Source organism: Pteropus vampyrus, unplaced genomic scaffold, assembly GCF_000151845.1.
Source record: "Pteropus vampyrus isolate Shadow unplaced genomic scaffold, Pvam_2.0 Scaffold171, whole genome shotgun sequence".
Classification (NCBI taxonomy): Eukaryota; Metazoa; Chordata; class Mammalia; order Chiroptera; family Pteropodidae; genus Pteropus; species Pteropus vampyrus.
In genome coordinates, this window is record NW_011888952.1 from 623,075 (window position 1) to 647,659 (window position 24,585).

Sequence of the window (24,585 nt, forward strand, 5' to 3'; positions counted from 1 at the left end):
TAAAATTATACCCTAAGTACTGCTAGTTACATTTTCATAATTGTAGTCTTATCAGATTTGAGTTGTCCTGAGGCTGCTTATTAGTATTTTGTATGTATGCTTGCTGCTCCCTAATAATCTTGAACCTTAAACATGGTCTTGCTTTCAAAGCATTTTTTTGTAGCATTTGGTAAACTCGAAAATAAAAAAAGCAAAACCTTCTCAGGGTTTTGGAAAGTTTGTTTTTTAACTTATATTTTATTAATCTGGCACTATTTATTCATTTTTAGAAATGTCTCTGAATGCAACAGTTCACTGAAATTATTGTGAGAGCTGGGCCTCAGTATGAGAAGGCTGAAATGATTGTGTTGAGTTTAAAATGCCTTTATCAGAACTCAGTATTCTCCTGGATTATGAACAGAATAAATTATACAAGTATCTTTTGTAATATCACTTCAAACAGCTTATTAGGAATTGCACTAAGAAATAACTTGATTTTTAAAAAAAAATTTTAACAATTCAATTTTCACAAACATAGTGTGGTCCCTATATTTACTAACTTTATTTATCCAGTCCTTAACATGTTTTCATACCTGAGTGTTCCTACCTACAATAACCGGTTTCTCAGCCACATGGAGCTTTATGTAGACTGGGGCATGAGGATTGCAGCCTTAGCCAACAGAATGTTTGATTTCTTTGCTGTCGTCTGAGGGTTGAGTAGTAGGTACTTTGCTTTTACCAGCCATTTGATTTGTTGCCTGAAGACAGAGTGCAGTATTACAGGGAGGACTTGTACCTCGCCTTATCAATGTTTAGACTTAAAAAGGTAATTAATCTTATTTCTTGAAAGTGTTAAGGAATTCAAAATCACTGGCCTACTGCTTCTATATAGTCTTTCTTCAGAGCTTTCTGCTTGGCGTATAGCAGAAAACTTATTGGCTGTACTGGTGCATGTTGTTTATGGAAACCCTCAGGAATGTATACCTGGTTTAAAACAATATGAATTTGCTGTAAAAGTTGAGTTTTTCTTAACATTACTATATTTTTGAATTATTCAAGAAGGAGTTTGAGAAATTTATACCATAGCAATCAGCTCGTTAGCTGTGTCCTATAAAACTTGTTGAAGTTCAGCAGTCCCTTGTTTTTATTCATTGAGAAATTTGCCTCATTCATTTACTAAAATGGAGAATTATTCTTAGGGCTACATTATGGCCTATGGAGTTTGGCCCATAGTAAGTACAGAGAAAGCAGTGACTGCCATAGGTTATAGAATCATTTGCAAACATGATATAAAAATGTAGCCGTTCTGTCACTGTTTATTTATTTTTTGCACATTCTGGAACTTGCTGGAAACAGTAACATAATTTTAAGTTTTACTGAATTACTCCTGTTTATTGTTTACTCTATAATACTGCTGTATTAATCTTTAATTATTTATCAATTTTACCCTTAATTACTATTTACTCTTTAATCTTACTGAATGTGTGGTTGGTTTCATGATTGACAGCTTAAGTACACAAAGAATATTTTAAATTAACTTCGAAGAATCTAAATTATAACATTATTCGGTAACGCTTAAGAAAGCATTCTTGTTTTGTGATGTGTACTCAGATGTTTGAGAATTATTTCCTTTGAACTGAACTATCTCCCCTACCCTCGCCAAATCTGAATTTCCTCTTATGCATTCTTTTGCATTCTGCATGATCAATTCTTAAAAACATTTCTCTATTTCTTTAGTAAGGACACTGTGGTTTAAAACCACTTATTATTTTCAGCAGTGTATATTTAGGGCAAATTGGATATGTGTGTAGGAGGAAAATGTTTGCAGTTTAGTGTGACAGGTCAGGAACTAGAATGGTTTTATTTAAAACAAAACAAAACAAAACTGAAGGGAAATGCCAAACAATACTAGTAAATCGAACTTTGGAAATAACTCCAGCATAGTAGAATTCCATAATAGCTTCAGTTGGATATTATCAGCTGATTTTTGTCTGGGATCTGTCTGATGAGCTGTTATATGACTTTAGCTGACTGCCAGTCAACAATTGTATTGTGCTGATTCTATAGTTGCAGCATTCCACAATTGTTAATGTTCTAATTCTAGAGTGTAGCCCCTCAACATAGAGTAAGTCCTAAATGACTGCATTGATTATTTCTGTTTGAACTCAGCACTCATTGGACCCAGATGACAGCATTAGTATTCATTCAGGAAATATATCAAGGACCTACTATATGCTAGATACTATTAAAGGTGATGGATTTATAAGGATAAAATGAACTTAGTTTCTTGGAGCATACTATCTAGTGGGGTAGGTAGAAAATAATCACTGAGTAGGCAGATGTCTAATATAGTTTCAAAGTATTAGATGTTGTAAAGTATTAATGAAAACTAGAAAGCTGAGTAAAGAGACAGGAATAGTGGGTAGAGAGAGGCAGGATACACTTGAGCAGGATGGTCAAGGAGGTCCCTTTTGAGGAGTGACATTTAAGTGGAAACATGATTGACAAGAAGTGAGCTAGCAGCAAGAAGGCCAGTATGACAGAAATGAAGTGAGTGAGCAAGAGAGGAGTAAGAGATAAGGCCGAAAAGGGAGGTAGAGGCCTGGCCATCATGTAAGGACTTACAGGTCATAGTTTAAAAATTTGGGTTTTGAGTGTGATAGGGAACTGATGGAGGATTTTAGCAGAGGAATAATGTGACCAGATTTGTGTTTTAAGATGACTCTGTAGAGAATAGACTGAGAGGGATTGGGAGTGGACATAGTGACACTTGGAGGGTAATTTGGCAAGATGATGATGGCTTAATTTAGATTGGCTGGAGTTAGATTAAAGTGGTTAGATTTTTGAACTGATGTGATGGATAATTAAATATGGTGAGTGTGGAAAAATAAAAGAATCAAGGATATCTTTGTTACTTTGGTGTGCTGATAAACACTGTTATATTATCAATAACAGTAATATAGCTATCATATTAATAATAGCTGTCTGGGAGTAAGTGCTCACTATGTACCAGACCTTGAGTTTTGCATTTTTTTTTTGTAGTTTTTCATTTAGTTCTCACAACAGCCTCTTAAATATAGTTGTGCTCATTTTACAGATGAAGAAATTAAAGCTTAGGTGTGATTTGCCCGGGTCCACACACCAAGGAGGTTATTCAGCTACAGATCTTTCCTGACTTTAAAGCACATGCTCAGTTTATTTAGTAATTCAAAACTACTTGCCAAGTATTCTTCTATGAGTTAAATTTATGGAGGTTTACAAAGCTGAGTCACTGCTCTCATGGAGTTTAAAAATTTATATTTTGTATGTTTAAAAAAAATCTTATAACAGTGTATGCGGTTTTGTGGTCCAAGTATGTAGGAGGACAATGCTTGCCTGAATGTTGGATTTTTGGTAGCCTTAATCTTCTGGAATGTAGCTTTGATCTTGCAGGTAAGCCTGTGCTAAGTAAAGCCTTTTCATTACTCAGTAAGGCTAGGTCCATAGGCTCTTTTTCTTCTGTTGTGTTTCTTTACACACAAACTTGATTATCTCTTTTTCTCAAACCAGGTTGTCATGAGCACATGCTGAGGAGTAAGGAAGTTAATAGAGGTAAATAAAGTGATAGAAGTGGCACTGGCAGAGTACAAGAACTGGGAGACAAAACTCTATGTTACATTTATTACATTAATTGTTTTTGAAACTTTCCACTAAATATTGGAGAAAGTTAAATGCCTACTCTTTTAAACCTGCAAGTTCTTCGAAGTCATGTTTTATCTAAATCTTTGGTTCTTGAATTTTACTTCATAATAGGTGTATTATAAAAATATTTAAAAATATTAGTTACCTTATTAACCTCCCTCACTAAGAAGTCTTGAGTAAAATTGTTGGAAATAACAAATGATTCCAAAATCTGTATTTATGTTGTCAGTAACCAGAGGTTACTCATTATAGTAATTTATAAATTATTAAGAAAAGGTTGCTTGGTATAGTCTAATTGGAAAGCTGGGAAAGCAGTATTCTATATTAGAAAATTTTAATATATGTTACATTTTTATGGCACTAGGATCATAGTAAGATTTTAGAGCTAGAAGGATCATTATAGATCATCTCATCCAACTCCATGTTTTGCAGAGAAGGTAACTTGAGGTCCAAAAAGGTAGTGACTTATTTATGGTCACGTTTGTAGTTGCAGATCTGGGATTTAAACTTAGGTAAGGCAAATTATGTAACTTTTTTGAGTCTTATTGTTAATTGAGATTAACATCTGCCTCAGAGTTATGTGGATTAAATAAAATGGCATATAAACACCTATGAGCGCAGGGCCTACCTCATGGTAGATGCCTAAAAGATGGCTGGTTTTCTTTTTCTTTACCTGTCAAGTCTGTCCTTTTTCTGTTATGTCTCATTTTATTTTCTGGAAACTTTATGCCTCTAGTCCTAGTGATAGATGTGTTCCAGAGAAGCAATTGAATAAGAAAACTTCTAGTATCATATCCCCTGCCTGCTCATCAGGATACAGCATTGTAAGGATTTTCCCTTGAGATTTGTTAAAGAAAGAACAGAGCTGTAAGGACTTAAGAAGACCCATGCTGCTTGCATGATTTGTCATGGGTGGGTGTTGTATGAACAATGGCAATACCTGAGAAGCTTGAAGTTAAATATATTACCTGAATTTTGATTGTATAATTTAAGAATATGCACACTAGGCCGATTTAAGGATATTTCTGTTTGTTTCTATCTCCACTCCCACCCCCTCATGGTAACTTTAGTTCATATTTTTCCATGAGGAATTGTCAACCTTTTATTTCCTTTTGCAAAACTATTCTGTTTTAATGACATCGACCCCATCCTTAGCTCTAGGGGAGAGCCTGATTAGCTTAAACCATTCAGTAAAGCCCAGCTACTTAGACATAATGATCTGGTCACAGTGACTCACTAAAGGCCAGTAAGATGTAGAATCATGTTTGGGGCTCCCTTACTCCAAACAGCTTCCCTGAGCAATGCTGTTTACCTCCTAGACTTAAATGAGGATGCATGTAGTTCTCAGAATGTTTGTAGTCACTCATGTTGTGATTTGGGAGTGTAGGGGGTCGAAGCAAATACCAAGGTAGGTGGAGGAGAAAATGAAACCTGATCTTTAGTGACATCATTGAGACATTAGACCAAGCCTTCTTGAAGCCATTCTTCTATCTTTGGTCTTGTCAGTTGAATGAATCAGTAAATTATTTTTATTTATGCAATTGAAGTGGATATTATGTTACTTGTAACCCCAGAACTTAAATAATAGCACCCAGCTTACTCCTAAACCACCTATACTTCAAATGCGCAGCAAGCTAGACCAAGGAACATCAGTTCAAAGAGCATGCTGTCAGGTGAATTACATTTGTCAGCAAGCATTGATTGAACTGCTTGTTTATTCATTTATTTAGTACATATTTGACCTGCTTTGTGCCAAATTCCAAGCAAGGTGAGGGAGCTGAAGATTGGTTCCTGCCCTCAAAGAACTTAATTTAGAGGAGGCAAACTCATGGATCTTTGCTGGATTTATTAACCAGCCCCAGTCGGTTATATGCATCACCATTGCCTTCAAATCAGTTCTGGCTTACTCTTTGGTTCTGATATTATCATAATGTCATTACTATAGTGTATTTTTATACTTGAGACCTACATCAAGTCCAGATTATTTCTGACCAAATTATGACAGTAAGCGGGTAAGTTCAGATAACTCTGTGGCAGCATAGTAAAAATAAATTGGAATCCTTCCCAAGGCAAATTGTAGTTGGCTCTTTTCTGATTGAGATGGAGAAGTATTTGCAAGGTTGGTCACTAAGCACCAGCCTCCTTTAGTCTGCTGTATTTTGTGAATGGTTGAGACCATGTCTGGAACTACTGATGCTATGGTCTCTACAACTTTATTTAAGCCTTGAGAGTCTACTGTTAGCCAGCCATCTGCTTTTTTCACAGGCCACACAGGGCTGTTTACAGCAAATTCATTGGTACCAGCACTCCAACTTCTAGCACAGGGGTTCCCAACCCCCAGGCTGTGGACCAGTACCAGTCGGTGGCCTGTTAGGAACGGGGCTGCACAGCAGAATGAGTGGTGGGCTAGCCAGCAAAGCTTCATCTGTATTTGCAACCACTCCCCAGCGTTAGCATCACTGCCTTAGTTCCACCTCAGATCATCAGGAATTAGATTCTCATAGAAGCACTGGTCCCTGGTGCCAGAAAGACTATTTAGTATGTCATTAATTAACATGGTAATCTCTTTTTGTCCGCCAGGTATTCTCTGTTACTTTAAGTTAACCACCTCTGTGGACTTGGGCAATTCTCATGGTTTCCATTTAGCATGCCCAATTAAAACTGACCCGAGGGTGGACTTACATGACTTCTGTTATATTTTTATTAGATTGGGGAAACAATCCCCAGTTAGACATAATATCCATCCCACTAATACATTCGGATAGAGGAGACGTGACCACCTCACACAAAATCTGTTCAAAACCCTCAATTTTTCTACAAACTTTTAATTCCATCAATCCTTAAATTTCTAACTGCAGCCTCTTTACATTACTAGTGTAACTTCAGCAACAGGTTTCGGTTTTACAGTGCATTGGGTTCCTGTATCATGGAGTTCTAGAAAAGTTTCTTCTCCTACCCATCGCCGTTTTACCCACATATGTGCATATGGCCTTGGGTTCTGATCTGGAGGTGAGGACAGAAGACTGTGGCCTTGATTAATCTTCCTAACCATCACCCCAGGGAATTCCTGGTCAGATTCCTCATCTTACTGGAGTAAATAGAGTGGACTCGTTTGGGGCCCTTTAATGTTGGGGGATCAACAGGGGTTCCCATTGGTTCACTCAGTCTCTGGTAGTGCTTCATCAGCACCTTTGTTTCAGCTCCATCAGTGTCCACTTTATTCATCCTATTTTTCAGTAACCATCTGAAGATTTCCCCTCTGCTCAGTCTGTCAGTGTTTTTGAGCTTGAAATCTATTCTTTTTTTTTTTTTTAAGGGAGATTAGAAAGTATTAGATACCAAACTGAGATCTTTTCCTTATCATAATATTTGATTGATTTAGTGTTATTTATGTTTTGTTCACAAATCCCCTAAAGTCATTTTGTAGGGCTCATGCCTTGGAGATACCCTGTGCTGCTAGACTGTTCAGGTTGTTCAACCAGCTAGAATATCTCAGCACAAGTCTGACCACTCCTTCTACAAGGAAGAATGTACTTGAAGGGGTATAGAACCATATAAAACTTAAAAAAAATGTGAGCTGTTTCCTTCTCATCTCTTTCTCTCTCTCTCACTCACCCTCACCCTCTCTTTTTTTCCCTCCCTCCCTCTTTTCCTCTCTAAAGAAAAGAAAAAGCCATTATGTAGGTAAGTATTACTGGTGGTGGTTTGAGGTTGCTAGAAAGGGTCACATAATTATGGATTCTCTTCTCTGATGCATACTTGTCATTCAAGGATTTCCCTCCTTTGACCTTTAGGGGGATTTCCTTTGCTTCTTTTCAGTGATAATGCCCTATTTTCTATATTCCAAGTCTTTTTCTTGCTCGATTTCTTATGCATGTGACAAATTCCTTAAGAAAGAGATCAAGAAGGGTAAAATTTTTGTAACTACGAATGTCAGAAAATATATTCCTACTCTGTTTATTGATAGTTTTATTGATTATTCTAAATTGGAGATAATTTTCCTTCAGAATTTAGAAGGGTTTTTTCCATTCTAGCTTTTAATGTTGAGAGATTTGAAGCCATTCTGATTCCTGGTCCTTTGTATTTTTTTCTCTAGAAGTGTATATAATCTAGTTCTCTATTGTTATAAAATTTAATGTGCTAGGTGTTTGAGGAGCTCTGTTTTGATAACTCCAGTTAATCTGATAGCTCAAGTCATCCAGTTAAGCTTTTTCCTCTGTGTTTTGGTCTTTATCACTCATGTTAGGGGCTTTCCTCAAAAGTCTGGTAATCTTTGGCAGTCTGCTTATTTTTAAAAGGATAGGATTAAACAGCTGATTGGGATCTTTGCTTGGATTAGGTTTATCTTTGAGCTTCATTTTAAGGTAGGGGAACTCATGTCAGCTTCTTCGAGCCTGGTTGCCCAGCTATGGAAAGGCTGTTGGTCTCTGCATTCAAGCATTCAATTAACATAGTTTTCAGAATGGCATCCATGTTCTGAACTGTACCCTAGTCTAGAGGCCTTCTATTTTAACTTTCTGGGAATAAAAGATATTGGGCTTTATTGGAAGTGTTTCAGAGAGATCTTAGCTACTAGGCTGTTGAGTTATACTTTTCTTTGAAGGAGTATAAAAAACAAAATAATCTTACTCACTATGTAACCTGCAGTTAGAAAGCTGACCCGATGTGAAATTCTTTTAAAAGTTACACCCACTGGTGTTGCCTTTATCAACCTGTATCTTTACCCTTTCTAAACTTTTAGAACCCTTTGTTACTTCTAAGAAGTTGAAGTAGCACCAACCCGCCTTTTCCGGGTTATCCCTCCCTACCCCTCCCCCCCAAAAAAATCGGAGAAAATAGATAGTGACACATTGCTTCAGAAAATAAGCTTATCTTAAAAACAAAAATTCACCTAGGCCAACTTAAAAATATTAAAAACATGATAGTAGCAGTACTCATACATAATTCTTACCTTTTGACCCAGTAATCCCCTGCCTAGGTTGTTAAGCAAAATACCTATATTCTTGAAGTTGTTTATTTCAGGTTCTCTGTTAGGACAAATGAGGTACACCATTGTTTTGTAAGGCGTGTTCTGATTTCAGAGATTTTAAAATTTGAAAAAATGTGTAACTTAAAAAACAGGTAAGAATAAATTACACCCAACATAGGAGTATTAGGCAAATAATTATCAAATATTTAAAATTAAATTGGAAACATAATGTAGCATAGAACTTGACTCAAGAATGTGATTGTGCATACAGATGGACTAGGATTAAGGCAACAGCTAACTCCAGAGACACCATGATCAAATAGTGAAAGGTCCATAACTCAGCTAGCGGGACTACCCGCTTCATGTAAATTAGGAATCCCCTTCCTCCAGGCTGACGGTGTCTGTTGTGTTCCACGTACATGGCTTAGTCAATGAAGCATGGGCTGAATTTCTACCCTGTCTCATTTCCTATGTTGGATGTCCTATTGTAAGGCAAAAACTATAACAATATAATTTCTAATATTACAGTACTAAGTGCCTTACAAATATTAATTGAACAATTTTCATAAGTCAATGAAGTATTATCCCTTTTTTTTACAGTTAATTCTTCAGCCCAGACATCTTCTGAACTCCTCCATAATTATATATCTATTTATGTATTTTATTTGCAATATAGTAGCTGGAGCAGTCTTTTTAAGACCTAAGGCATATTGTGTCTCTTCTGCTCAAAACCTTTCCAAGGCTTTGGCTTCTCGTTTCACTCAGTAAGAGGCAAAGTCCTTACCGTGAGTGACCTACAAGGCAGTATGTTATTTGCATTGTCCCTCCTCTCCCCAACTGTACTCTCACTTCACTGAACTTTACGATCTCTTTGCTATTCCTTGTACACAGTACACTCCTGCGTTAAGGTTTTTGCTGGCTGTTTTCCCAGCTATTTGCAAGTCAAAATCTCTGACTTCCAAGTGTTGGCTCAACCCAAGCATCTAGAACAGTTCCTGGTGCATAGTAGGTACTCAGTAATTTCTATTGCATGAGTGATTGAGTGAGAAAATTGTCGTGGGGGAAGTTAAGCAATTATGCAGAAGACCAACAGCTAATAAAAGGTGGGGGTAGATTTTGAACTGATATCCATCCATGTATTGTTCTAATATTAGAAGATGATATTAAAAAAAAGTGTTAGGATGAGTAAGGTTATGGGTAACTTTTTTGCTTTATCCTTCTCCCCATATTTAATTCTTATTATGTAATATTTTAAATAAAAAAGTATAATTTTTAAAAAGTTACCAGAGTGGAAGGAAAGAGCCAGCTATGAGGAAGCTAGAGCAGGCAGCCACAAGGTTGAAATCTGGTACTTCATCTAAGCATTAGCTTGTCCCACAAATACACTGATCTTATCTACCTTAAGAATAAAGAATGGTGGTGTGATAAAACCTTGGTAAAACTTGCAACTGCTTTTCACCTTAGATGTTCAGTCAGTAATCTAAGTTCTCTATCTTTTTATGTAACCTTGGACAATTTCATTTAACCTTTTTGCTCCTCTGTTTCCTAATCTCCAAAATCAGAATAATAGTCTGTCTCATAGAGTTGTTGGGAAGATTAAATGAGATACTGTATGTAAAGAACTGAAACATTACGTACATACTAAAATGTGAAGGACTCAATATCATTATTGTTGCTGCTTGGTACAGAATTTTAAGAAATTTATTTTTTGGTGGACATACCTTGTTGTCTAGTGAGTTTTGGCAGGTGTCAAAATAGAGAGCAAACCACTATTGTTATTGTTTATATCCAAGCAGTCTTTGTTAAATATTTGTGTTTTTTAATGGATGCTGCTTATAATTTTATATTACATCTTAAAAATAGCCATTTTCTTAATTTACATAAATTTTAATAGTTAATATATTGTGGCTCTTACACCTGCCATTCCATTGGTTTTGAAGTCTTGGTCGAATAATTCCTGTGGGTCAGGCGTCATGCTATGTTCTGGGAGAACAAAGAAGGCATGTAGACCATCTTCAAGGAACAGGCAGGGAGGCAGACAGACATGTACATAAATAATTAAAGTACAAGTGCTGTTAATATATATGAATAATATAAATATGAAAAAGAGGAGGGAGTAATAAATTATGAATAGGGAGCAAAGAGGGGAGGCTTTATGAGGGAGAATTTCAGGTGCTTTAACTGAAAAACATCACAGAGGACCTAAAGCCTCAATAGAAGCATACAGAATTCTGCTGAGGGCCTGCCTTCAAATAAAGACTTCCTTCCACAAACGCACTTTGTACCTTTTAAGGTTTTTGTACTGTACAAAGACTTGCTCTCTCAAACCATTTAGAAGAGCAAGGAAAAAAAGTTGTAAGACAAATGCGTACTACAATCTTTGTTGTGTATATTTTGGAGAAAGATTTAAATTGGGGAGGGAATCTGCATTAAGTTCATTGAAATAGAGTTAACACCACACTCTGATCCGGTATTTTATTTGAAAGCAGAAGAGAACATCATCTTAGCAGGCAGGAAATGGAGGCCCCATAGTAACAAAGATCATTATAAGAAGCAGTAAATGAGAAAAGTAGAGGAAGAGCTATTTAGAGAGAGGTAAAAGAAGTCAACATAGGGCAAAAATAATTTGGTAAATGAGACAGTATAATGTGAGAACCACGGGTAGATAAGTTCCATGTCTTAAAAATTTCATATGAAGTTAATGGACCATGTAACCTAAGAGAATGGTATCAGGTTACTGTCTCTGTCATTAGAGATCTTCACAGTAAATTTGAATGATAAATAAAGTCACAAAATAACTAATGGTACCTCAGAAAAGAATGAAAACTTAATATACAGAGTTTTTTTGAGCCCACATAGCAATGAAATACATGAAACTGAAAGAATTACATGAAGTAGGGGAAATGACTTTTTAAATGTAATGTAAGGTGGAATTAGCACATATTGAGAATTCATTGGTAGAACTAATAAAGACACTTTAAGACTAGATGGATCCTTAAAAAAAAATGATCATTCAAGCACAGGAAGATGTATATTGTGTAGATAAATGCCTTTGGAAATCTATGCAAGCTCTCCTAGGGATTCTGGGCTTTAGAATTATATACAGTAGCTTTCACACTTAGTGATGATCCACACTAGGAAATACATTTTATTATGTGTATGTACCTGAATCAAAGATTTCTCAAAATAGTACTTACCTGTACTATGTGAGATACATTCTATTCTTATTTTTAAGAAAGCTGGCCATGATTCACTAAAATGGTTTCCTGACCAGTAATGAAATGGGTCATACCCCATAGTTTGAAAAAGTGCTGAGTTGTACTCTAGGAAAAAAGACTTGAGTTTTTTAAGTCTTCCCTGAAAAAACTGTTCATTATAAAGAAGAAGGTACCTACTCTGTCTTTGTTTGAAACCCTATTGGGTGCTATTTTAGTTATACCACAAAAAAGGCCCAAAGAAGGCAACTGAAATGGATCTCAAGATAGAGTCTATCAGATTGTTCAGGGGCTTGGCCTCTGACTCTTCAGTCCCCTGCTGCATAATTCAGGGCTGTGTGTCTTTCTACTATAGTTATTTGTTTTCGTCTAAGCTCAGCACTATTTAAAATTTATAAAACCGTCTTTTAACTTAGATATAGAAACTTGATAGATCTCTATATTTCTAAAAAGGAATATTCATGTAGAGAATAAATGAGGTTATTTTCATTTATGAACTATGATAGTAAAGATGGACATTTTGGTATAGAAAAATAAAGCTTTGGAAAGAGTTTAGAGTGTGTGACTAAAGTGAACAACATGTCTTCCAACTCCGGTATGGCAGGATGAAGCATGAAGCCAATAAAAGGCAAACTTTTTGATGAAACTATGGAATCTATGGAACCTCCCTCCCTCAGAAATAATGTTGGCTAGAAGTAATAAATTCAGAGAAATTTAGATGAACTCATGATTTACAAGTATAGAGTGGGTGACTACAAAAAGCTGAGAAAGCTAGCAGTTAATGAGTCAGATATCCATACCCTAGTGTCTTTCAGAGACGGACTTTGTGGTTAGGCCCATTGTGGCAGTTCTTTAGTGTAGCCAAAGTAGGGAAAGCAGAGTAGGATAGGATCTAGGTTTTTTGATTTCTGAGGTGTTCTTTGATGCTAGGGATGGGGTGGGTAGGGGAAGGTGTCTGGAGTGCAGAAGGAAGCAGCTTGGAACCTGAATTCTAGAATAGGCTAGAATAATTCATATGAAATAAATCGTAGGCTTCCTAAATAATTTATAGGAATATAGCTATCACAATACATGAAATTATGAATATGCCATGTCTGTTCTTCTAAAAGGTAAATGTTTAGTCTGTAGAATACAAATTCTCAGACTATTTCACCAAATTAAGTGTTTAAGATCAGTGAATTTTATAATAATAAAGCTACTATTTTGTATATGTGAACAGTTACTTAAAAAAGGATTTTTTTTTATCATTGCACTTTTACAGTTGGATTCCATATAAACTTTTCATTAGTAGAGTTATCTTCAGATGGCATATTTAACAATCCTCTTTTGAAAACATACCTTTATGTAAGGGTTGAATACCAAGAACTATGAACATTTCATGAACATTTTAAATTTATTTTTTTTCTTAATGTTTGGTTTACTTTTGATACTATACAACATGTAAAGTCTTCTAAAGTATTTTAAAACGTATTGGTGACAGATGACATTAGCTCCATTCTTACATTATGGAAATAATTTACAGTTTAAGCAGTGATGTCCAATAGTTTTTCTGCTTAAATATGAAAGTTTAAAATACTCGCTATTTAAAGCTTATAAGTTTCTTTTAAAAAAAGTTGGCTCAGGGAAAACAAAATAGGGTTTTTCATAACTTTAGATAATTTTTCTAGACAAAAAAAGTCTAGATATATATTCTTTAAATTAAACCTTTAGCTTGTTTTTGTAAGCCAGTCTTGCTTTAAATTGTTCTAGTTTAGTTCCACGGCTTTGGCTCTCAAGTAGTTCACAGTTTATTGATATTAACAAACAATGGTGCAGTAAAAATATTCCTGTGCATTTTTGTAGTGCTGGGGTTTTTTTTTTTTTATATAATCTTGAAGGCTAGTCTGTCAAATGGTATGTGAATGTAAGTCTTTAAATAGTTAATAGGCACTATTAAATTGTTAGACTGTTGTGGTTTATACTTCTACTAGCAAGTATAATGAGAGGTAGATTTCCTCAAGTGCTTGTGATGGGTGTTTTCAATCTTACTTTTTCTAAGTTTGATATTAAAAATAGTGTTTTATTTTGAAAATTTGCATCTCAAATGTATATATACACGTTTGTGGACTTTGTGTTTCTCTTCTATGAATTTAATTCCTTGTTTTTTTTCCTGTGGCATTTTTCATCTTATTAATTTTCAGGAGTTCTTTGTATATTAGGAATAGCAATCCTTTAAAGGGAGATATGTATATCTTTTTAAATGATTAATTTTTTCCAACATAGTGAATTTCTCCATTCATAAGATAATTTATTTCTTTTGAAACTTTCCTTTAGAACTTTGAAATATCTTTCACATTCAGAAGCTGATTTCTACTTTGGACTGTCTAGTTGCAGTATGTCTCTAAGTGTATATATTTTTTGACTTGGAGCATTTAGTCAACAGATTAGAGGGAGAGATCACAATACTAGAGTTAGATTTACATTTATGTTACATCTCCATTTACTTTTTTTTTGTTTTTACATTTACATTTAAGAGTAGTTTAAATGGGGCTTCTGAGTGTCTCCATTTAAGATTGAAGTATGTTGCTGTTGTATGGTTTTTGGAAGATAGTGTCTTTCTTGTTTTCTGATATGTACCCTTGATTCAAGAATACCCTAGCATAGAGCTTCCTATGTGATAAACAGGTTAGAGGTGTACTCATCAGCCCCGGGACAACTGGTAGGGTCCTTGGCCTTCCTGGGCTTGTCTGCTTACCTCAGCATGCCTTACAAATATCATTTTGTTGATGTGAAAAAGATTGGAAAGCACTGACTTAGCATATTGCTTAGCCTGTAAGTGGTCTCGATGTAGCATAGGAAAAAAATTATGAATTATAAATAATCTAAAACTTGAGATTTAACGTAGGTTTGCTTTTGTTACTTTTTAACAGTTACTGCAGTATGTTCTCTACTAAGCACCGACACTTATTTTTTAAATGCCTATAAGACTTAGAATTCATTATAAAATAACAACGTTTTTGGATTTAAGCTACATTCAAGTTTTATGAGGGGTTCTTTAGCCAATAGGTTATATAATATAGTCTTCCCTCACAGTTAAATACAGAATTTACTTTATTGTAGTTTGTCTTTTGCTGAATGGCAGATATTTTTTAAAGGTGTACTACCAAATGGAGATTCAATTCACATTTACTAGGTCTTTTCTATTACAAGAATTATAGTTTTGCAGCATTATTCTGGTTGCTAACTTAATTCATTTCATAAATATATATATGTTTTCATGTTCTAGGTACTGTATTTAGGACTAAAAATACAGCAGTGAACAAGATTGGCAGAGCTTTGCCCTAATGAAACTGAAGGAGGGGTGGGGTACTGACCAGAATCTGTAAACAGTTTAACATATTATAGTAAGAAGTGCCATGAAGAAAATAAGACAATTATTTATTTGATAGGGCTAGGGGAGCTAGGAAAGCGTCTCTAAAGAGATCTTTTAGGTGAAGACCTTAAGGATGGGAAAAGGCCAACTTGCTTGTTTCTGGAGGTTTCAGCCTTCTAGGTGAAGGGAATAAGAAGTTCAGAAGTCCCGAAGTATGAAGCTTGGCATGTTCAAAAAGGATTTTAACTTTTATTCTGAGTCTTAAAAGGGAGGGACACGATGAGTTGCATTTTTTAAATTGCTCTGGTTGCTTTTTATCTGTAGATCATAGGAGCCACATCATTTCAGGCTAGTGAGATGTTCAGATGAATTTTCTCTTTCATCTTTTTCTCTCATCTGGTTGTAAACTTTTTCATCTCTTCCTCTTTAGTTGCTAAAAAAGATCTAAGGAAAATAGGAGATGTAGGTGCCCCTAAAAAGTGACCTCATGGTAACTGAGGGATAGAGTTAGGTACGTCAGGGCTCAGGTTTAAGCACCAGGAGTGGAGGCAGTGTATCATGGCCCTTCCACTTTGAAGGCTATGGGATCTTGTCCCACCCCTCCCCATTACAGAAATAAAATAGGCTTATAGAAGTTTATAATGTAATAGTAAAATATAAAAAAGCAAGAAGAAGGTAATATATAAGAAGTAAAGATTTCTCACAATTCTGCTCAAATAATCAGTTGATACTTGTTTATTAGTCCAGATTTTCTCACCTGTGATTCTAGATCTTCTTCCTTCTTTCTAGATTAATATTGAAAAAGTTCAAGCTATACTTTTCAGTTTTGTCTTGGATAGCTTTTTCGCATTTGTGCACACACAGATCTACTTCATTTATCACATGGCTATTAACAATTCTCTATTGTTAGGTATTTGGTCTTTTTTCAATTTTTCAAGGATATGAACAATACTGTAATGAAGATGCTCATACAAATATCTTTATACACTTATACTTCTGTAGGATAAATTCCTATAGTAGAATTGAATTACTAGATCAATCTTTAAGAACATTTAAAAATTTTAAGTTATTACCGTAGTCTCCAAAAAAGTTGAGAGTAAAGCCATGTTGTGATCTTGAGTAACTCTCTAAAGCTCTTTGGTTTTCTCAACTGTCACCTAAAAATAGTTAATATCTATCACCCCTTCTTGATTCAGACATGTGATGTGAGAAAGAGCTTATTTATTAGCACATAGTGGGTATTCAGACAGAAACTTTTGGTTGAAAACAAGAATTTTGAATTGAATGGTTTTTAATTCTAGGCCATTCAGCTCTGATTAAATGTATTATATATGAGAAGATAGGATTCTGGAGTCAAAGCTGCCTGTTTTGAATTCCAGCTCTGCCACTTAAAGCAGCTGTAACATGAGGATGTAATTCCTGTCTAGAGTATCACTCTAAGGATTAGGATGGATAATATGAGTGGAACATATGCAGTATTACTGCCTCATAATAGTAGCACCTAGTAAATGGTAGATATTGTTAATAAGACAGAAGTTTCTGAAGGAGGAAGGCTTGAAAAGGATGGGATTCCTTGTCAACTTCACCGTTTTCTAAAGGAGGAAACAAACCTCTGACTTCTGTTCTGCATGGTTGCTGATCCCCAGTCAATGCCAGAGCACACATTATGTCCTCACTGCAGAGTATCTGACTTACTATCATTGTATGACTATCTGTGGACTTCTTTTTGCCTAATTAAAACGTTTGGTTATTTTTGGTTAGATGATTGTCTCTGCTTGCTTCCGTTTATAAGTTTTGTTTCTTACCAAAACTGAACTCTGGTGGAAAGTTCATGAGCTTTAAATTTAAACAGATATAGAATCTGGTTATTTTACGTATCACCTTGGTATACTTGGGCAAGTAGCATGATTTTTCTGTTCCTTATTTATTTAAAAAATAAAGGGTGCATGGAGGAAGGGATTTAAAATCTTTTGGATTCTTAAACAAATTAAATGAGATAATTTATAAAATGTCTGTTACATTCTAGAAGCACTAATTTCCTTCCTTGAAAACAAAATTATGGCTTACACTTTTAAAAATTTCTCATAGTGCTGATATGTTACTCATACTCAAGAATAGTTTCTCATACTTAATATACAATAACCAAAGAAGAGAAATTTAATTGAAAAAGTATTAAAGTAAAAGTCAGGAGACCTGGCTCATGTTTCAGGTTCGCTTTTAACTTGTGGTATATCCAACCCTTGATAAGTCTTTTGATCTTTAGTCCCCACTTTGCTAATTTTTGAGTTATTTATGAAATGTTTTATGGAAATATACTCATATAGAAGTTTTCTGATTAAATTATTTAAGCACAAGATATCGCTTATAAGAAGGCCAAATATCACTATTTTCACAGTTTATATATTGTGTTGCATTAATTGCTTCTGTTTTAGAATTATGATTATTTGTCTTTTTTACCAGGTTTTTAAGTACTGTGTAAGCTGCATCAATGGAGCACATACAGGGGGCCTGGAAGACGATCAGCAATGGTTTTGGATTCAAAGACACAGTGTTCGATGGCCCCAGCTGCATTTCCCCCACAATAGTTCAGCAGTTTGGCTATCAGCGTCGGGCGTCAGATGATGGCAAACTTATGGACTCTTCTAAGACAAGCAATACTATCCGTGTTTTCTTGCCAAACAAGCAAAGAACGGTGGTATGTGAACATTCCTCTCAGAAAATTTAGCCATTCATCCCCCTATAGAAAACATTATGGATCATATTACTTACTTTATAAACAGGCAAAATCTTCACTGTCACTCAGGGTCTTTATTAATTGGCTTTCCAGTTGCAGATTTTATTGCTTTATATTGCTATTTTCCTTCCACATCCCCTATTTTTTCCCACCTTTGGCCTTCCTTCTGTTATGACGCTTTCCTGGAATGGAATGTCTTCTACCACTTCATTCAAACAAATAGTACATTTTTATGGGATTATATTTCAAAGACCTTTTTTTGAAAAGCTCCCTTACCTTGTTAATAATTAAAATTATTTTCTTCTAAATATTAAAGCAAAATATTCACTTAATTTTTTTTTTCTGGCTATTACAATCAAGTATTTAGAAGAAAATAAAGTTACCTAAAAAAAAATTGTTAAATTTGATAGGCCCAGGGCAAAATTGGATGTAGCTTAGAAATCATAGGGTCTTCTTTTCAGAGTGCTGGCACTAGCAAGTTATTTCCGCAGAGCTTATTTTTGTAGTACCAGTGACAGATTTATATTGACATGGTAGGGCACTGCCACTCAGTTTTCTGATACAAACTCCCAATTTTTCTAAGAAATTACTGCTCAGAAAAGTTTCTTATTATTCTGGGAAAAAACCGCACCTGGTTGAAACAAAAAAGTGAAGTTATGCTAATTTTATTTGAGTGGACATTTGAGAAAACCTTAGTTCAAAAATTCTATGCCTCCTCCTTTTCCTATCTTCATTCTTTGTGTAAAATCAGTATAGTGTGTTTATTCTTTGTAACTAGGTGAGGCAAGATTCGGAGATTGAGAAGTCCAGTCCCAGGTTTTCTCAGTTGGTTTCTAACAGTTTCATTCTCCCTAGTTTACTAATAAATTTCTTTATACTTCTTTTGTGAATGTGATGGGAAGCTGAAGACCACCTGGTGCTGTTCTGGGTGTTATTTTGGCTATCTTCTCCATCCCCATCTACTACCAGTTTGCCTGGGAGATTAGTAAACCTGGTTTGGCATAATGGTTAAGTGTATGGACCTTTAAGACAACCAGGCCCAAATTTAAACCCCTGTATTTCCTTTTATTAGCTGTGTCATCTAGACAGGTTACATAATATTTTGAGTTTCATGTTCCTGACCTTTATGAAATGAGGCTCATGCTGATTTTATTGGCTAATTCATAAGTAAAATGGTAGCTATGATTATTTCTGAGTTTTTTCTATGTCTGTGTAGTTCTTGAGAGTCTTCATTTGAGCACAGTTGGTAGTTGGGAACCAGGGATTTGAAAACTTGATTTCTTCTACAGTTCATAGAAAGGTTCTAGCTGAGAAATTTAGTTTCTCCTATTTCTTTGACCAGAGATGGACCATCTATCTCTGGAAGAACCAGTTTTTTTTAACAGGCACCCAGCTTCAGGGGAGCATTGAAGGAGAAAGGAGTCACTTGACTGACAGTACCACCAGTCAGCTGTTTCTGGTCATCCCTAAGTTGTTTCACTGCTGAAACTCAAAATAACTCTCATCATTACTTAGTGGACTCCAGAAATTAGTCAGATTTAACTGATTTCAACATGTCTCCTTGGGGAGTTATAGAGAGGAGAATGACAAGATGTATATCTGATTTAAATTAATTTTAGAAGTAATAATTGGTAGTTGCTTATTCTTTGAATTTTTCTTGTCATTTGTTTCATAAACGTATGTCTCTCTGACTGTTACTGCTGCCATTCTTCTCCTCCTCCCCTCCCTTCTCCTCTGTTATGATAATGATGATCATGATGATGATGAGTGATTGGACCATAGCTGAGGACCATTAGAACCACTTGACAGGCAGGTTAAAATACAGATTCCTAGGCTTCATTCAAAATTAACTGAATCAGAATCTTTGGGTGTGTTAGAGGGGAGAGGTTGGAGTCTGTATTTCACAAGCCCCTTGGTTGATTCCAATGGCAACCACATTTGAGAACCCTGCTAGATTAGAGGACAAAGAACCATCTAGCTCTTGGGATCTGTTAACTTTTAATGAACACTAATGGTATAACACAGATAATCACTTTGCAGTTTTCAGAGCAGTACTGCACACTATTTGATGCAGGTCATGATGCTGTTAGTGTGCGTTTATTACTCTTTGTTGTCCTCTTTTTTTTTTTTTTTTTTAGGTGAGACAACCCTTGGTCGACCTCACAGATTACAGGAACCTTGTCAGTTTACAATCCCTTATTTTTTTATTTTTTACGCCTACAGCACCTGGTCTTCCTAGGTGGTCTCCCATCTAAGTACTACCCAGGCCTGACCCTGCTTAGCTTCTGAGATCAGACAGGATTGGGCTTGTTCAAGATAGCCTGGCTGTAGACATTGTCCTCCTTCTTAAAGTCTTTATAGTTCAGTTCAGATCATTATATTTCACTTTACATAGTAGTTTTGTTTCTGAAAAGCTGAAAGTTAGTGGAATCTTTCTAAGAGTATCACTACTTTGAGAAACTTTAAAATAAATTTGTTATGGAACATTTTAAATGAATGTTTTAAAATATTTTAAACCTTTAAAATACAGACATCCACTCACCTGCCTTTGGGAACGGGCTGGGTTGGCCACTGTCAGCTGTCACACTTTCACCCAACAGGGGAAGTCAACTGTAGACAGTTTGCAATCACTGTAGATTTACATTCTGCTCTCCTTACTGGCCATACTGACTTCTAGTTGCCCTACTTTTGACTAACTTTATTGACTTTAAAAACAAAATATATAGGGCTTTTATCAAAACTTAAGATCTTAGTTGAAAGTTTTATATGGCTGCAATTATTAGCACCCTGGGCACTCACACTTTCTACTAGGCCTCTAAGTACCTGCCTGGCTCTTGAGGATTGAGCACAGAAAAATGTAGAGGACCTTACTTTGCTAAAGCTACTTGGAATGCTATACACATTTATTTAAACTAGCATTGGTGTTTATCCTTATATCAAGGCAGAAGCTCAATTTCCTCTACTTTCTGCTTGCTTTCACTAGTGGGAAGTACATATGAGATGGAATTTTTCTTAGGAAGATCAGTTATTAGGTCAAAATAGAAATTTTTGATCAGCAAAACTCATGTTTGTTTATAGAGCATTCTGCTTATTTTTCTTTTTGGTGGATGTTCATGCGTGCACGTACATTTCTGTAAACCTAACGAATTAGAAAGGTGTAAAGGGAAAGCTGATTATTTTCTCTCTCCCAGCCACTTTCCTGACATTAATAGCTAGGTGTATATATTCTCTCTCTCTCCCCTTCCCTCCCTCCCTCCCTTCTCTCCCTCTTCTCCCTCCCTCCCTGTCTCTCAGGTTCCCCACCCTTTAAATAATCTTACTCTTTGTATTATTTTGAAAACTATTTTCCCCCAATTAACATACAGACACCTCTCCCTCAAGGTCGTTATGAGTAGTGGCATAATGTGACATATGCAGATGTTTCATACTTCATTCAAGTATGCACCTATTGCTGGACATTCTGGGTGTGTGTGTATGTATCATTATAAGCAACACTGTCATAAATCTATTTCTACATATACCCTTACAGACTCTTGTATTTATTTGTGCTCACCTTTCCAAGGGGTGTGCAGCCCGTGTTGGTCTTAAAGATGATCCTTTGCTTATAGGTCAATGTACGAAATGGAATGAGCTTGCATGACTGCCTTATGAAAGCACTCAAGGTGAGGGGCCTGCAACCGGAGTGCTGTGCAGTGTTCAGACTTCTCCACGAACACAAAGGGTAAGAACTCAAAAGTTAGTCACTTCCTCCTTTATACTAGTAGGGATCGCCTAGCTTCAAATAATGACTTTCTATCTCTTAAAAAACTTACTAGCTTCCTATAAAATATTGTGTATTTGTATATCACTGTTTATAAAGAGACAATTCAGACAAAAAAATACTAAGAGCTTGAAATTATTGCTTGAAAACATTACATTGAAAAATAAAATACATGTTAGGTGTTGATGGTGTTTCCATAGATGGAAACAGTGATGTCTAATGGTATATTTCTTGAGAGCAAAAATTTTGGCATTTGCTACAGTGCAGTGCACAGAGTGGGTACTCAGAAAGTGTTTGCATTATTGTTTATAGTTAAAGAATGCTATTCTCAAGAGATGGACTCCTGCAAATCACCTATTCATTTTTATTCAGTTAATGTTTACTAAACCCCTACAGTTTTACAGACATGGGGCTAAAAGATGCAGGAGAATTTCTGCTTCAAGGAGGATCTATAGTTCATAGTATTTCTTTAATGGCAGTGGAAAGATAGAGGCAGCCCCTCAAAGGCTAGAAGTAATACCCCAAAGTAGCAGAGCCATTCATAATTATCCATTATCTGTTATCTCTCCTGAAATGTGGAGAAATAACCTTGAGTTTACCTTCTTAGAAAGTGCTAGTTCTATTACTGAGCTTCAACTTCTATTATGTTTCAAAGAATTCTCCAGTCAGATAGATAATATAGCCCAGGGAATGAGTCTACTCAATGAGCATAAATTTCTTTGTTCATGCTGTTCCTCTCATCTTAGGAGGCATTTTATTGAAGTGCTAATCTTCGAAGCAGATGTCAGCTTTATTTGGGTATAGCCCCAGGTTGGTTGACCCCCAAGCCAATTTTTAGTGTTCCTTAAAGAACTAGAAATCTCAGCTCTGTGAGGACACAGTGAGAAGGCAGACACCTTCAAGTCAGGAGGGCTCTTACCGGAACCCTAATTATGCTGGCACCCTAATCGTAGAATTTCATCTTCCAGAACTGTGATAAATAAATCTGTTGTTTAAGAAAAAAGATGGGAGACATTAAGAGACAGTTAGGGGCTTGATCCACTCTTATTCAAGGCTGCATTGTTTTGGGGGCTACCCTAGGTTCTTTCTTGGACAGATCGCACCTGATGACTGGAAAACAAGGCTGCCCCTCTTTCTTCATTAGAGCAAAACAGGACTTTGGAAAGATAGCGTTTTCCCAGACCTTGTAAAGGGAATTATATTGAAGGATGCATTATTTACTGTTGGATAACCAGATAAATGGTTGGAATAGTCTTCTGGTAGGCAAAGGGGGAGGTTTGACTGGTACTCTAGTTGTGGTGTTCTCTCCTTGCCTGAGAATATTCATCATATGCAGGAGATGGGCCTGATTAAGTAGACAAGACTTGAGAAAGGAGCTGGGCATTCATTTTTCTGTCTTGTTTACTCTAGGCACAGAAGGAATGGTCTCAGAGTAAATATTAGGATAGTCAAGCCTCCCGTCATATTTATAGGCCCTGCAAACAACTCTGCAGATTTGAGCCTATTAATAGAAAAGTGCTTTTCATTTGTGATTCCTTTCAATTTATGTATCTTCTCGATTGAAGTAGGTTAGCGATTAAATTTTTCTACTATAGCAATATTTATAACCCGTTTTATAGAATTTTAGACCTTTATAGGATTTTAGTGTCATAAAGTCCAATTTATTGCATATTTATCATGAGATTGTTACATTTCATTGTTTAAAGAAAACTTTATTCTAAGGGTATTAGCTTTAGAGTCCAACCGACCTGGATTAAAGCATAGGCTCTTACACTCATCATGTGGCTTTGAGCAACATACCTTCTTCAGGCCCAATTCTCTCATTTTTAAAGTGGAGATAATAGTGCCTCCGTCATAGTTTTGTTGTATGAATTCAATAAGTTAGTGTTGTATAGGATTAAGTTAAGTTTTATGTTTATATAGCATGAGAGAAACAGTAGCTGTTGTTATTGGTATTAAACTTTTACCTTGTTTAAACATTTCCCTTTCGTATTATGCTTTAAATTCCCTTTAGTAAAAAAGCACGTTTAGATTGGAATACTGATGCTGCCTCGTTGATTGGAGAAGAACTTCAAGTAGATTTCCTGGATCATGTTCCCCTCACAACACACAACTTTGTAAGTTGCAGATCTCTTCTCTCTTTGTGGCATGTTGGGTGCTTTGGCTGGCAGGAATTTCTCAGAGATAATAAGCATATATGTTGTTGGATTATTTAAAGCTGTGGAGTACTGTTTTACAGTAAGGCAAATTAGGTTTCATTAGTTACAGGTATACTTTAATTTCTAGGTGTGAATTTTACAAATGTTGGAAGTATGATTCTTCTATGAAACCTCTTGGGATTCAGAGAAGGAAATTATCTTTTGTCATCTTTCATTTATTCAGCACAGTTTACACCTATGTTCTTGTTCTAGGCTCGGAAGACCTTCCTGAAGCTTGCCTTCTGTGACATGTGTCAGAAGTTCCTGCTAAATGGATTTCGATGTCAGACTTGTGGCTACAAATTTCACGAGCACTGTAGCACCAAAGTACCTACTATGTGTGTGGACTGGAGTAATGTCAGACAACTCTTGTAAGTCATTCTTTTTTCAAAGAATAGAAAGTATTGGGGAAGTAGAAATTCTTTAGGATGCTTATATATTTGACTGACGAGTTGGGCTTTTGGACTTAGTAAATGAATTGTCGTGATCTGGAAACCATCTACTTTAGAAACATGACATTTCTGAAACCAGTGAGTTTTAGTGTGGTATAACTCTCTAAAAAGAGCAGGTAGGACATTATCTGTCATATAGAGATTGTCATACTGTGATTCAGTAAGATGAGAACAAAGGGATATGAAAACCTAAAAGACTTAATGACTTTCCTCTCTTGACAGTGTCACCTACTAGTTTGCTAGTA

The 24,585-nt window shown here is 35.8% G+C and overlaps 1 protein-coding gene and 1 pseudogene across 2 annotated transcripts in view; one reads left to right on the plus strand and one right to left on the minus strand.

Moving 5' to 3' along the window:
• The window catches only part of RAF1 (Raf-1 proto-oncogene, serine/threonine kinase), a 54,581-nt gene that overhangs the window by 14,325 nt on the left and 15,671 nt on the right, over positions 1-24,585 (plus strand). Inside the window, exons 2-5 of one of the 2 annotated variants that reach the window (XM_011370548.2) lie at positions 17,657-17,891; positions 21,539-21,651; positions 23,705-23,807; positions 24,102-24,259. In XM_011370548.2, the coding sequence (XP_011368850.1) occupies positions 17,685-17,891; positions 21,539-21,651; positions 23,705-23,807; positions 24,102-24,259 (581 nt within the window). In that variant the 5' untranslated portion in view covers positions 17,657-17,684. Of the gene's footprint in view, positions 1-17,656; positions 17,892-21,538; positions 21,652-23,704; positions 23,808-24,101; positions 24,260-24,585 lie in introns of those variants that run through there. The other variant, XM_023536907.1, reaches the window with a different exon arrangement.
• On the minus strand, positions 20,145-20,263 carry LOC111745996 (annotated as a pseudogene).